Source organism: Sitodiplosis mosellana, unplaced genomic scaffold, assembly GCF_009176505.1.
Source record: "Sitodiplosis mosellana isolate CC-2019 unplaced genomic scaffold, AAFC_SMos_1.0 Smas_scaffold_5, whole genome shotgun sequence".
In the NCBI taxonomy this organism is placed as follows: Eukaryota; Metazoa; Arthropoda; class Insecta; order Diptera; family Cecidomyiidae; genus Sitodiplosis; species Sitodiplosis mosellana.
In genome coordinates this window covers 5,904,047-5,917,884 of record NW_022595248.1, presented here as the reverse complement: position 1 = coordinate 5,917,884, position 13,838 = coordinate 5,904,047, and the positions used below count along the sequence as shown (strand labels likewise).

The 13,838-nt window shown below is 37.2% G+C and overlaps 3 protein-coding genes across 8 annotated transcripts; 1 reads left to right on the top strand and 2 right to left on the bottom strand.

Moving 5' to 3' along the window:
- Positions 1-153: 153 nt before the first annotated feature.
- LOC129566964 (growth hormone-inducible transmembrane protein-like) lies at positions 154-4,560 on the bottom strand. Of its 2 annotated transcripts, XM_055443394.1 has the most exons (9): positions 4,380-4,560; positions 1,949-3,702; positions 1,590-1,823; positions 1,383-1,497; positions 1,035-1,293; positions 911-969; positions 797-831; positions 451-709; positions 154-359 (listed from the first exon to the last, which is right to left on the bottom strand). In XM_055443394.1, exons 3-9 carry the CDS (start codon positions 1,786-1,788, stop codon positions 275-277), a joined length of 1,011 nt encoding a protein of 336 aa, XP_055299369.1. In that variant the 5' UTR covers positions 1,789-1,823; positions 1,949-3,702; positions 4,380-4,560; the 3' UTR covers positions 154-274. The 2 variants fall into 2 exon arrangements, with proteins under 2 accessions (XP_055299369.1, XP_055299370.1); XM_055443395.1 differs by lacking the exon at positions 4,380-4,560 and having other exon boundaries at positions 1,966-2,116.
- A 95-nt stretch (positions 4,561-4,655) lies between these two features.
- Positions 4,656-10,186, bottom strand: LOC129566958 (uncharacterized). Of its 4 annotated transcripts, none has more exons than XM_055443373.1 (4): positions 9,791-10,186; positions 7,676-9,611; positions 6,844-7,536; positions 4,656-6,660 (listed from the first exon to the last, which is right to left on the bottom strand). In XM_055443373.1, the coding sequence occupies exons 2-4, from the start codon at positions 8,847-8,849 to the stop codon at positions 4,892-4,894; spliced, it is 3,636 nt and encodes a 1,211-aa protein (XP_055299348.1). In that variant the 5' UTR covers positions 8,850-9,611; positions 9,791-10,186; the 3' UTR covers positions 4,656-4,891. The 4 variants fall into 4 exon arrangements, with proteins under 4 accessions (XP_055299348.1, XP_055299347.1, XP_055299346.1 ...); XM_055443372.1 differs by having other exon boundaries at positions 9,725-10,049; XM_055443371.1 differs by having other exon boundaries at positions 9,716-10,026.
- Positions 10,156-13,312, top strand: LOC129566962 (histone acetyltransferase Tip60). 2 transcript variants are annotated; one of them, XM_055443392.1, is made up of 7 exons: positions 10,156-10,380; positions 10,629-10,755; positions 10,835-11,100; positions 11,436-11,651; positions 11,742-12,150; positions 12,242-12,404; positions 12,516-13,312. In XM_055443392.1, exons 1-7 carry the CDS (start codon positions 10,339-10,341, stop codon positions 12,730-12,732), a joined length of 1,440 nt encoding a protein of 479 aa, XP_055299367.1. In that variant the 5' UTR covers positions 10,156-10,338; the 3' UTR covers positions 12,733-13,312. The 2 variants fall into 2 exon arrangements, with proteins under 2 accessions (XP_055299367.1, XP_055299366.1); XM_055443391.1 differs by having other exon boundaries at positions 10,211-10,380; positions 11,340-11,651.
- Positions 13,313-13,838: the final 526 nt, after the last annotated feature.

The following is a 13,838-nucleotide window of genomic DNA, read 5'->3' as shown; positions in this document are numbered from 1 at the left end:
TTGAGACGCATGACTATGAGTACGGTAAGTGTTATGATTAAAAATTGATGCGTACAACATTCTCTGTTCAGATCAACTTGAGTTGGAAATTGTTTTCATTTTGATACATTTGACTTGAGTCCAATCCAAAATTATTGGGAAATAAAAACACCATTTTTGAATTGACTGAAACTTCTTAACGGAAAAGCATTTATTACATGTAATATTGATGCATCATTTGTTTACATAAAACATAACCTTAAATATATACAATTTGACATTTTAAGTGTTCAGTTTATCGTCGTCGATTGCCTTGTCCAGCAAGAATGCTGACCAGTCGAATGAAGATGTTCAATGTGTCCATGTAGATTGAAATAGCGCTGTAAAATCAATAAAATGAGTTTGAATGAGTTAAAAAGTCGATCGAATGAATTTTAAACGAAAAGGTGTTTTGTTATTCGTTAAACTTACGCATTGACTGGATCGAACTTCTGTACTGAATAATTTGGATGGTTCTCGGCTTTGTGGACGATTCTTTGTGTGTCGTACAGCAAGAAAGCGCTGAAAAGCAACAGACCTCCGTACAAAGACATTGAGTAAAGACCAGCTCCGAGGGCTGTAGTTGCTGGCAAGAACATTGATCCAACAGACGATGCAAACACAACACCTAATCCAATGGCCAATGGGCCACCCATGTACAGGAATCGATCATTTGGTGCACATACAGCAACTGAAACATTCGATAACAAACAAAATGAATGAAAAAATGAAAACAATTAGTCACTTGGTCTATAAATAGCCAGTCTGATTCACTTACCGGTTGACAAGCCGCCAATAATACCCGCTGTGTACCTATACGAAGAACGAAATCATTAACAACAGTTGTGAAATAGAATATTTATCAAAAAGATATAGAGAATTTATCACATACCATGCAGCTCGGATCAAGATTGGGCCGCCAACGAATGAGATAGGAGCAAGAACGGCACCCTATGTGAAATGAATTGCACGTTAAAAATTGGATCAGAGCCAAATCAAATGTCTGTCTAAATTACCATAATGGCACAATGAGTGATCCATGCCAATTGTTTTGCACCGAATCCTTTTTCGTAGGGAATTGATCGGGCGACCATGCCGGAACCCATCATTAAGGCCAATGTAGCAATCATCGAAATCCATCCAGTACGAGCGAAAATGTTCATCAAGGCTGGCGTACGGAATACAGCCGCAGCACTGGCGGCAGTGATGGCAACCGAACCACCGAAATAGGCATAGGTGTCATGAATGCGCTCACGAACGTACTGTGGCCATACCCTGTAATTAACACAGTTTGTGTCAAAAGATGTATGAGTAATTGACATTAGAAAATTTTCCACATCGTTGTGAAATTCGTCCACACTTACATCGATTGATTCAAAATAGTTTGTCCATCGTTGGTCAAGCCAAGTCCGTAGAAGCACAATGCGCCCAAGCCGAGTGCTGAGCCACCAATCAATGCTCCTTTGCCGATAGCGAAAGCTGAAAACAACAACAACAACAAATCAATGTGATTCAAATGGAAAAACTCAGTTGGAACTGATTTTAAAATCGAATTGAATCAAAATGCATACCATTTGGTCCAGCTGGAGCCATAACTCGTTCCTTAAGCGTTTGTCGCTGGGCAATTCTTTCAGCTCGTGTCATTGTGTCGCGTCCGTCACGGTTGAAGTGTCGAACGATTTGGTTGCGAATGGGCATCTTTTGTAATGTTCTTCCGGTCAATGCCATCGAAAGCATTGGCTGCGATTGAACAATTAAACGCGACAACATATTTGCTTTCTTTTCGTTTCACTTGTCGTTAGGTACTGCCGGGTTTGAGAGAAAAACACAAAAGAAATGAATCAATTGGACGATGTGATGCAATACACGATTGATAAGTGAAATTTATTGATTAAATGACAAATCAAATGAGCAAACTGCAGAAACTTACGTTTAAAATGATTTTACACAGAATAAAATTGAGTTGATTACTGCGACTCAATAATTGTCAAAATTGCGTTGGAAACTAATGGAAACTTTTACCGATAATTTCTTCTTTTACGTGAGATCACTTTCTCGATTGTTCTCGTAATGCAAGTCTTTTTGCGTCAAAATTTACTTTGACACTTGAGCTGCTAGCAAAACAGAGTGAAGTTGTTCACATGGTGATGCTATGTATGGCGCAAGTACTAGATTGAAGGTAAAATATTCTGGTATTTCATTGCCCCGCTACGAAGAATTACTATTCAAAACGCGCATTCGTAACAATAGCTATTTTCAATAGCTGATTTAAATTCCTAAAAAATGATTGAATAATATTGTCTCGGCTATTGATTGAATTTTGTCGACTTCTTTTACCGCAAAAATAGTTCAATAAAAAGAGGATTGGATTTACAAAGCCACATTCCTTACAAGTAAATCATAATATAATTTACCCTTTCTCCAGTCGATTACATGTGCAAAGGATAATCAGAAAATGACCAGTGATCAACCGAAGATTTGCCGGTTATGTTGTTTTGAAACACGGAAATGTAGTTTAAAAAAAAAACGAGAAATTCATGTGAACATTAGCATATGATTTTTGTTAAAAACGAGCTTCACAGAATTTGCATGGAAATGGTCTCTCAGTCTGACGATATCGCATGTGGATCTTTAGTTTAGCTGGTCCTCCTTTAACGTTTGCTTGGCACAAATAACATTGATAAAGACGGCGCTTGCATTTTCCTTCATGTACATTCTTCTTTTCTTCTTCTGTAAAAGGTTTCCGGCATTTGGTGCTGTTTTGAATGTGTTACCAAATGTTCGTTAAGATGAAATTTCCGTGAAAACATTCTCGAACAAACCGAACACTCGAATGGTTTTTCTCCACTGTGGGATCGCATGTGATTCTTCAATTGTGACAAATCATATATGGTGTACTTGCACGCGTAGCACTCGTACTGACGCCGTTGGCACTTGGAATCGTGGTCAGTCTTATCATTTTCGTGCGCAAATCTTTGACGACACTTTGAACAATGAAATTTCAATCGAGGATCATGAGTTTGTTCATGCCGTCGCAAATCACTTTTCTGCGTAAAAGATTTCGCGCACATTTTGCAGGCGAATGACTTCTCGCCAGTGTGCACTCGAATGTGCTTCTCGAGAGAAGATTTGAGCGATGTAGAGTGATTGCACAAATGGCACTTGTGCTTCTTCTGTCTCTTTACCGTTGCTTTCTTCGAAGCCTTGGCATTGGTTTCCTTCTTTCGACCACTTTGCCTCTTTCCCTCAGCTCTACGCGTACGCTCTTCACCGTTGCTTCTTGCGCTTGATCTTTGACAACCCGAATTTCCACCTGCTTGTGCATCACCTAAACCGTCAGCATCGCTGGAACTCGCTCTTTTGACCGAATCGTGCTCCTTCTCTGGACATTCATCTTCACTTTTGATCTCATTCTTTGTATAATCGTCATCGTAATCGAAATACATTTCGTTGTCTGTCTCGTACTCCATTTTGATTGTATCAGTCACATCTGCTGATGGTGGCTGTCACTGAGGTCGTTCGACATCAACCATTTCGACATTACCTCTTGCCTCTTCCTTCACAACAACTTCTTGCTTGATTTCGACATTCGTTGTGTTTGTCGATCTGTGGTTGCGCCTACGTTTCACTTTGCCACCGCGAATACCTTTAATTCGGTATGGCTTCATAACTTCAAATGATAATCTGTAAAGAAGTGTTTCAAATTAGTGTTGATTTGGACTTGTAACACAACATAAAATGTTCGAATATTCTGCGTTCAAGCATTGTTTCATTCGTCATTAAAAATTGCACCGAAAAAATTATGTAAATTCAATAAGCGATTCAATTTATTCGTTCACTGAAAAAGTCAAGACAATCAAAGTCAATGCAGTGGAATTTCCCATCAGTTTGACACATGGTTTGATTCACCGTTCAATGTTTGTGTTTTCTGCCGAAGCGACGGCAACAATTCCAAAAATTGCGACTGATTTTTGCCGAAATTCAAATACAAACAATGGAATCGAATATTTAAGAAAAGTGTCATGCATGAGAGAACAAGATTCGATAGAAAAAAACAAACAAGTGAATCCTCAATTTTCCAAAATTCAGTCCAATTTTTTGAGGTGAATATCGGCGCTTTCAGAGGACTCCTTTGAGCATTTTAAAATACGAAATGTTAAACATGAGCTCAAATGATATTTGACGAATGTTTAATGCAACACTTTGAAAACTGGCTGAACTACGAATGATCAAACGGGTGAAAAAAATCTTCCAAAGAAATGACTCTCGTTTCATATAAAACATAAAGAATACGATGGAATTATATAAGACGAACTGTCAAAGCAATAAAATCACGACAATGCTGATTTTTTGTCACTTACCTTTCGTTTCGCGGCTGTCTGTGCACAAAATGATTGGAAACGTGTGTTCGATGCGTGTTTCCCGTTGAGATGACCATGTGTTTGTGACTTACACCATTCACTGTTAGTACAGCATCGGCTACATTTTCCACAACAACTGTGTTGAATAAAAGTTTTGCTGTTTCGCACAAGTGACTTTGACAACTCAAATTGGTATGAAGTTGACCACTTCTAATCCGATTCCAATTTCTGCATGCTATTTGCAAATGTTCGTTTGAAACATGGAATAAAATGCAATTTTTCTTATTTCCCTACTTTAATTTTCTTTATTTCGATTCGATAGTTTCAATAGTGGTTATAAAGACTGAACATAAATCTTTTTTGCTGCCTAAACTGGTAATGTATGCGCATATTCGCAAGTCTACAGTTTGAACAACTGTAGTTTTATCGTGATTACAAAACATTTTTTTCTCTTTTCACAAAGTTTGCTGAAATCGACTTGAATTTAAACGTTTAAAAAAAATTATTATCAATTAATCAATTTGAATTTGTGGCTGAACAGTTTTGCTGATTTCATCAATGAGTGCATCCCGAATAAACTGACCAATCGTCGAATTTTTGATTGATTTGCACATTACAGTGAGTCCATTGTCAAAGAAAATGCCGGCGTTAAAGAAAATTCGCATGAATTCTTTGACGTTACCCAGTTCAAATGATGATTTTACGCCGGCATCAACTTTCGCGCAATCAATTATATGATTGACGAGCTGTTGAATCGAAGTGAATTGATTTTCGTTGCAGCATTCCGGTGTAAATTTTAAATCGGCAGCCTGGTCGCCTGGCCTAATTTGTAATCTCTTAAGCATTCTATCATCAAATAGTTCGATATGTTGCGATTGATGTTCTTTTTGGAAGTGTTCAACGAACAAACCCTTGGCCGCAAGATTTGTCTTAGCAGGTATGTAAAGGTTGCAAACGCCACAGTGATGTTTGCTGGTTGGGCTTGCAATAATTGTAAATTCTGCCGTTGGATGATTGCGTAGATAATGGTATTTCATGCCATCAATTGTGCTGATCGTTGAGCATTCAACGCATGACACCAATTTCTTTGGCATGTATAAGAAATCCTTCATTTCATGCATTTCTCGGCAATGTTTCTGGACCTCTTCGAGTGATTCGAATAGCGCATGATGTGTTATGAGTTCATTACGACAGTGGAAACATTCATATGCCATCATTCGATCAAATTTTTCGTTTTCCTGTGTCAAAGCGTCTGTACTCCAGCCGAAGTCACTAGGATCATAAATCACCGTTTGTATTTGAAATTCCAGCCATTTCGTTGGCGAATGATCACGACGATGATGTGCAATCAATTGGCTCTTTGTCGTTGCATACTTTCCATCTTTCAAACAAACGAATAAACCGCTGAATTGCAACCGATTTGATATGGTTGACTTTGTTTCGACGGGTTGTTGCGGATCACTTGACTCAATCACTTCAATATGCTGAATGATTTTCGAATCGAAAACATTTGTAGAATGCGTTTTCTTAATATGATCACCGATTTCCTTGCGTGTTTTGTACAGTTTGTGGCACAAATTGCATTCAAATTCGCAAATTACCCGTTTGGTTACTTTTTCTACCTGTGACATCGACTCGACGGTTTTGTACGTGATTTGTCTGTCGGAATGTTTTTTCGAAATGTGCCGAAGTAAATCTTCCTCTTTGTTCGATCGGAAATTGCAAACCACTCCAGTCTCACCAGCGTCGGCTGTACACAAATAGGGATAATCATATTTTAAGAAGAAATCACTTGAAGCTCCACTAAAGGTGAGATGCGGAAATGGTTCGGTGAATGCAATTTTTTCCACTTCTTCATTTTGCTGTGTTTGATGGCTTTCATACGCATACAATGACGGGTCCATGCAACTTAAATCACAGCCATTGGGCAATTTGGAAAATTTATACAAATTTTGATCGTATAAGTCACCAATGTAGAGAATAATAAAGTCGGCCATCAAATCAACGCCTGGCATTCGTCGTCGTGTGGCGGCAAATGAGAATTTCGATGAATGCTCCAAACTTAGGTGATTTCTTAACTTGAGGATGTCATTGTCTCCAAATGATTTACAGTAAATACACTCAAACTCCCAGAAATTGTGAGCATTCAAATGCGATTGAATTTGCTGGTGTGAAACAGTGGCATCACAGTATTTGCATTTGTAGTTCGCATTGTTCGGGTGCTCATTGTCAAGATGATGAAAAAGATCATCGAACGTGCCGTATTCTTCCAAACAATCGTCTGTAAATAAAAAGAAACACAACAAACAAGAACATAAACCATTGGAAATTGACAAGGGAAAAAGGTTCAGGCAATAGAAATGGGAGAAGTCATAAAAATTCATAAAAGTCAATACAAAGGCAATAAAAGAATCTACAAAAATGGGAAAACCCATAGAATCAGTCTGAAATTTAAATTGTTCACCTTGTCCGCATTGAATTTTTGGAATCTTTCCCACGTCCTCTTGCAACATTTCTCTGTCTTGTTCTCGAAATTCGCGCACATCGCCGCACAAGTAAATCTCACGTTCTTCCTTCGCATGATGAACATCATAATGCAGAGTAATGTTGTCGACTTCAACCGACCGATAGAAGCAGTATGCACACTGGAAGATACATTGCTCATGTTCGACCAATACGTGGTCCAATATTTCTTTATTGGAATGTGCATTAAAATCACAATAGCTGCAATCACGGAACTTGATTTGTTCGCCACGAACTGTTTTATCCAGTGTGCCGTCCGCACTGTCTTGCAGAACATCGATGAGCGCAAGATGATGTTCCATATGCGATTCCATATCTTCCTTCGACGAGCTCGAAAATCGACATTGTGAATGCATACACTTGAATAACGCAAACTGAGATATTATACTGATGGTCGGTTTGGTCCATTTTTCACTTATCCATTGTTTTACTTTGAAGGCATAGGTCTTAGATTGCTTATAATGCTCAGCAACAGCCAACAAATGCTCTTTTTCAGCCGGGTCATTTTTAATTGCTTTTTGCATCCGCCAATATTTCGTATTTTCAGCTGGGGAATGGTCTGCTGCACCAAAATCGTCTAAGTCGATGACATTGGGCACCTCATTTATTATAGATTCACTGGATGATAGGTTCACTGTAATAAAACAAAGTGTTGAAAATAAGAAAATGTAACAAAAAAGCAAGTCCTTGAAAAACAAAACAAAAAAAGAATTTACAAAAGCAGTTGAGCACGAAAAACGATGAGAAAAAAACAAATTGTCAAACTTTTTTACCTTCTGCATCATCGTTTGTATCCTCCGATGTGTATTCGATCTTTGTTTGATGCCGTAGCATTTTGCGTTCGTTCTTAATCGATAGCAGCGTGATAAGTTTGTACTTGTCATCGAGAACGTCGTCACTGAATTTATGTTGAGTTTTCAAATGATTGATCATATTCGCCACTTCGATCTGCGCATAGTTGCACACCAAGCAAAGATGAACGGTTAAATCCGCCTCATCCAAGCGAAACTCGTCAATATTTCTGGTTCGTTGTTGGCAATGGTATGACGGGAATGGAAGAAGCAAACAACAAACTGGGCACTTATTTTTATATTCTCCAGTATGGGCTTGAATATGATTGGGCCAATAGGTTGCAGTGAATGCCTTTTCGTCTTCACAGAATACACATTGTGCTTCAATCAATTTATCGATACTTTTGACAACGATACTGGATTTCGGATGATCTTTCTGAATTTCTTCGGCCATTTTTGGCGACAGCCGAGATGCAACCACTTCGGACAAACTGTGGCATGTCTTGTAGTGAACGACGATTCGTTCGTAACGTTTCTTGCAAATTATGCATATTTTGGTCAATGAATGATTGAAATACAGCGTTTTATTAATATTCAATGGTATTTCCATTTTTGGTTTTTTCGAACGAATTATTGCGTTTGCATCAATCTCATTTTCACCAGATCGAGCTCTCTTTTGATTGTTTCTCGCTTTGAAAGAATGTTCTTTATCATTGGATTTTTCACATCGAAGCTCATTCAATATCTCCTTTAATGTTGATTCCAGACTTTCTTGACCTTTTAACAATTTCTCTTGATTCTGCACCAATAGCGTATGGCTTTCCGTAAGAGAAGCTTGATTCTCTGACAACTTTTTCAAAAATGGAGATTCCGTTAGCAATTTTTCAATCGAATTAGCATTCGCACTGGATGGTGTTTCCGTTGATGAAGCTGGTCTCGCCTGAGACGATTCATTGTTTTGCCTTGAATTGTTAAAATGTCTTGGTCCATACATTTCACTGAGGAATGCCTCATCGTTTGCATCAATAGTCAATCCGGTTGATGCAGCTCCATTGGATAAATGTCCAAATTCTTCAATATCGAAATCCAAGGATGGCATACTCGGCGGTAGCTTACTCATGATATCGCGCATAAATGATACGTTCACAAATTTCATTAGGATTTGATCAAAGACTTTAGCAAAAACATCAGTTAAACTCAACCAATTGATTCCGTTGGAGAATATTGATTTGGTTGATTTTGGTTTTTTTGGCCTGCTCAGTTTTCAGTTCACCCAATACACCAATATTTTTTAGTTTGTTTTTATTCTACTGTATTTCACTTATCGATTCAAAGCACTCCAGTTCTTTCGAACGGATACGCCGAATAGTGTGCGCCCTATGCTGCAAGAATAGTCTCTTTCGACTTTTCAGCAGCCACTGACGAAACAAAACTTTATCACATTTACGACTTCAATTTTTTTCCCTCAAAACAGACATTTGTCAACGGTCAAATAATTGTATAAGCACAACAAGCTGTATACACTATTAATGATGTTCATTCTAAAAATATTTAGCTGTCATTTTTAGTAAAGATCTATGTTATTCACTTGAAAGTCACTAGATAACTGTTAACTATTCACTGCAAGCGTTTGAATTTATGAACGATGCATGATACATGCAAAATATGTTGATAATACGCAGTGCCGAATGATGGTATTGAATGTAGAAGACTGAAATCGCAGTTACCTGGAATATCGCACTAAACCCACACAGCACAATGTCATTAAGTTCTACGGGTACATGCAATAATCCTTAGACTCAATAGTCATTTCAAACTGTTTGTCTAGTCCTTTTCAAAATTGTTTTATCGGGAACTATCGAACATTTTACAACATTTGCACACAAATTAAATGTTGAAGGCAGATTGACACTTTTGCCTGCAAAAAAAAACAAAACAAAACAAAAACAAATAAATTCAAACCGGTCAACACAAATGGAATAGAAACAAGCTAAATTATTGTTCTAGTAAACAAAATACAACGAGAATAACTTGATTTGAAGAAAAAACGTTGTTGCTTTAGTTATTCATGCTGCCGAAATATATTCTCTTATTTACATTGGTAATAGCGATGCCGATTGTCAAAGTTTGACAGTGTCAAACCTACTATGATGACTTTAAAACAGTTGAACTGGTTCAAATGAAAGTGACAAACATTCGAAATTACTCCATTTTCCCGATTATTAAATCACTTCACGAATAGTATTCTCTTTGCATTGTTCACCAATTTGGATTGAACCGCTTGACAGTTCTGTATTATTAAAACGTGCGAAAGATATATCAAAAAGGTTATGATAGCAAGAACCCTTTTTTTGCATACTCAGTAGAAATAGAGCAGGTAAAAAATTCGTGGAATAATGCTGGGGAAATATATGAATTTAAATACCAAATCGAACTACGGCACGTAGTCGGAGAATGCAGTTGTTATTCTAGTACTACAGTACTAGTTGGATCGCTTGGTTGAGATAATGAGCGCCATATTAGTCAAAAGCAAGCCGTCCGTCAAATAGGCAGAAAAAGAAGAAGAAGACAAACCAAAATTTAAACAAATATATTAGTTTTTTTTCACATTTCTCGTTCACAATTTCCAACAATTTCATTGCAAAATGGAAGTTGACGAGGATGTGTCATCAATTTGTGAGTCTACGGTGAGTTAGAAACTAGCGTTAGTGCGAATAAAGTGAAAAAAATTTGAAAATATTTTCTGCAATGGTACTGAAACAGCTTTACAGCAGAAAAGGGTGTTTGATGTGTAGCACCAAAACATAACCTCACATTTAGCGATGTGTTTGTACCCGCACATTGTATACAAACATCAAACATTGAACAGGATTTTGTTTATATGCGATTTTGTTTGGAATCACACTAAATGATTGGGATTTTTTTTTTGTTATAGCTCTCACTGTCTGAAGGATGTCGCCTGCCTGTTCGAATGAATGGAACCGACGATTGGCCATTAGCTGAAATAATCAGTATTCGTGAAATGCAGGGCCAATTAGTGTTTTATGTTCATTATGTGGATTGTAAGTTATCTCATTGGAATTGAGTTGGTCAAACGATGCACATTTTCTAATCGGTCAAATTTATTTCCAACAAACCTAGTTAACAAACGTCTTGACGATTGGGTCACAGAAGATTACCTAGACACACGAAAAGTGCAGTTCCCGCGAAAAGATGGCACGGCAACGGGTCAAAATACAGGAGTCACAACGCCGAAGCGATTTATATCAAATTCAATGGGCCCATTGGGCTTGAATTCGACGACATCGCGACCCACCAGTCCAAAGGCTGACATCGAAAATGATTTGGTTAACGGAAATACTGTGATGGCGGCAGCACTTCAAAAGAAAATCAACCGCAAACGAAAAGTAAGTATCAATTCCATATGCTGGCACAAAAATAACAAGCACAATTCAATCCAATGGCACCATTCCTCTTTGCAAATGTTCGTTCTTTTCAATGTTTTTGCGCTGTGAATTTGTAAACTTAACTTAAATGTTGTTTGTTGTCTTTCTTGCATTCTTGCATGCACATTCTGTGCGCCGGCCACTTGCTTTTTGTTTTCGCATTTACTCTTACCTCTTCGTATTTCACATGACACCAACCGATGGATGCCGCCGTTCCACCGTCACCAATCACACCAACGGCATTGACGCCGCGACAACAATCGGCCATCCTGAAATCGACACCATCCGTCGAAAAGATAAACGCATCGGAGCCAGTTTCTGTGCCAACGACACCAAGCGTCGGTGGTGAAGATTCAAACGACGCTAGTCAATCGGCATCAACGCTAACCCCGCGACAATCCGGCAGCATGGTCACACACCATGATGATGTAGTGACGCGAATGAAAAACGTCGAAATGATCGAATTAGGAAAGCATCGAATAAAACCGTGGTATTTTGCGCCATATCCGCAGGTACTAGCAAACAGACTGATTTCGATTTTATTGGAACATTTTTCCTCTTTTCGATCATTTCTAACCAATTCTCTTGCTTTTTTCTTGTAGGAAATGTGCGGCGAACCCTGTATCTATATCTGTGAATTTTGTTTAAAGTATCGCAAGAGTCGAAAGTGTTTGGAACGTCATTTAGTTAAATGTAATCTGCGTCACCCGCCCGGCAACGAAATCTATCGCAAGCAAACGATTTCATTTTTTGAAATTGATGGCCGCAAGAACAAATGCTACGCACAAAATCTCTGTTTACTCGCCAAATTGTTCCTCGATCACAAAACACTCTACTATGATACGGATCCTTTCCTATTTTACGTGATGACTGAATACGATCCGCGCGGTTTTCACATTGTCGGCTATTTTTCAAAGGAGAAAGAAAGCACCGAAGATTACAATGTTGCTTGTATTCTGACAATGCCGCCATACCAACGCAAAGGCTATGGCAAATTGCTTATTGAATTTAGTGAGTGTTGTTTTTTCCCTACATTCTGTTTTGGCATGGAATTTTTCATCTGTTCAAAAACTAATGTCAATTGTGCTATGTTTGGTTTTAGGTTACGAATTGTCAAAATTCGAAGGAAAAACGGGTTCGCCAGAAAAACCATTATCCGATTTAGGATTGTTGTCATATCGCTCATATTGGGCGCAAACTATTTTAGAAATATTCCTTAGTCAAAAGCCATCGGGCGACAGTGAACGTCCTCAGATTACAATCAAGTAAGTTAAGATCCACTGAAAATATTTTTCAAATTCCAAATTAACATGTGTTGATCGTTCAACGCATAATCGATTCCCGTACTAATGTCCATTTTTTTGCTCTGTTTCCAGTGAGATTTGCGAGTTAACAAGTATCAAAAAAGAGGACGTGATATCAACGCTTCAGAATTTAAATCTAATTAACTATTACAAAGGTCAATATATTATTTGTATAAGTATGGAAACGATAAAGCAACATAAGAAATCAATGGAAAATCGAAAAATTCGCATCGATCCAAAGTGTCTGCACTGGACACCGAAGGATTGGTCAAAACGATCAAAATGGTAAATGACATGATGCAGACCGAATAAACAAAGGAATCATTTGACGTTTACGTTGTGTACCACCGTTGAGTATTTCCAATTCATAAAACTAATTCTCATCTCATCGTTTAATATGACTTAAAATTCCATTATTGAAAGAGAGAAAAAAAGGATCAAAACAAAGTTCAATTTTTTTTTTAAATCTGCGTGTATTATCTCGTCTCTTCTTTTTCAGTAGTAATAATTTATTATTGAAATGTGAACTTGGTGTTTTGCTTTACATTTAAAACTCTTTACAAACAAATAAATAAGAAACAGAATAAAAAAAAACAAACAAACAATTTCATGACTTTGCTACGCCGTTTACGAAGTACTACCGATGAGCAGGAATTCGATTTAATTCAAAGTAGATAATAAATTTTTAGTAGAAACTGCAACTAAGACAAAACGTGATTTCAACACACACACACAAACAAAACAAATTACACAAATAAAAAACAACAAAGTGAAATGAAAATAACCAACTGAAACTATGTAGATTTTTGAACCGAATTGTAATAGATTTACAAAACAAATCAATGTGAATAAATGTTATTTTCGAAAAATGACTGCAAAATACATGGCATGCGTTTTAAATCTTTCGTTAAAGTTTTCTTTATCCTGAACTAGGGAAGACGAGCAAAGCGAGAAAAATGGTGAGAAAATACTCATTTTGCTCTAAGGGAATCGGATACTTCAATGCAAAATTTTCTGGAACTCTTAATTTAAAACTCCTGAAAATATTAGGTATTTTTTCACTTGTTGATTCAGTTCAGGCTCTATACCAAGCTAAATTCGCTGATTGTGACCGATATTATAAATAACTGCCAACAGCACATTCTTTACTTGATTAAAAGTAAGTATAAAAGGTACTATTTTATTCAATCCATTTTAAAAATATTTTGAGTATGATAGTTCCTTAAAATTTGTTTGTCTTATTATTTATCCATTAATTTTTTTCATTTTATTTTCAGTTTTTAGTTTATTTATAAAAATTAAATCTGGATTTTTTAAATTATTAAAGGTATTGGGTATTTTGAAAATTGAAATTGAAAAAATCTTGTATTCATTTAGAACCGAAAGCGTATTTAA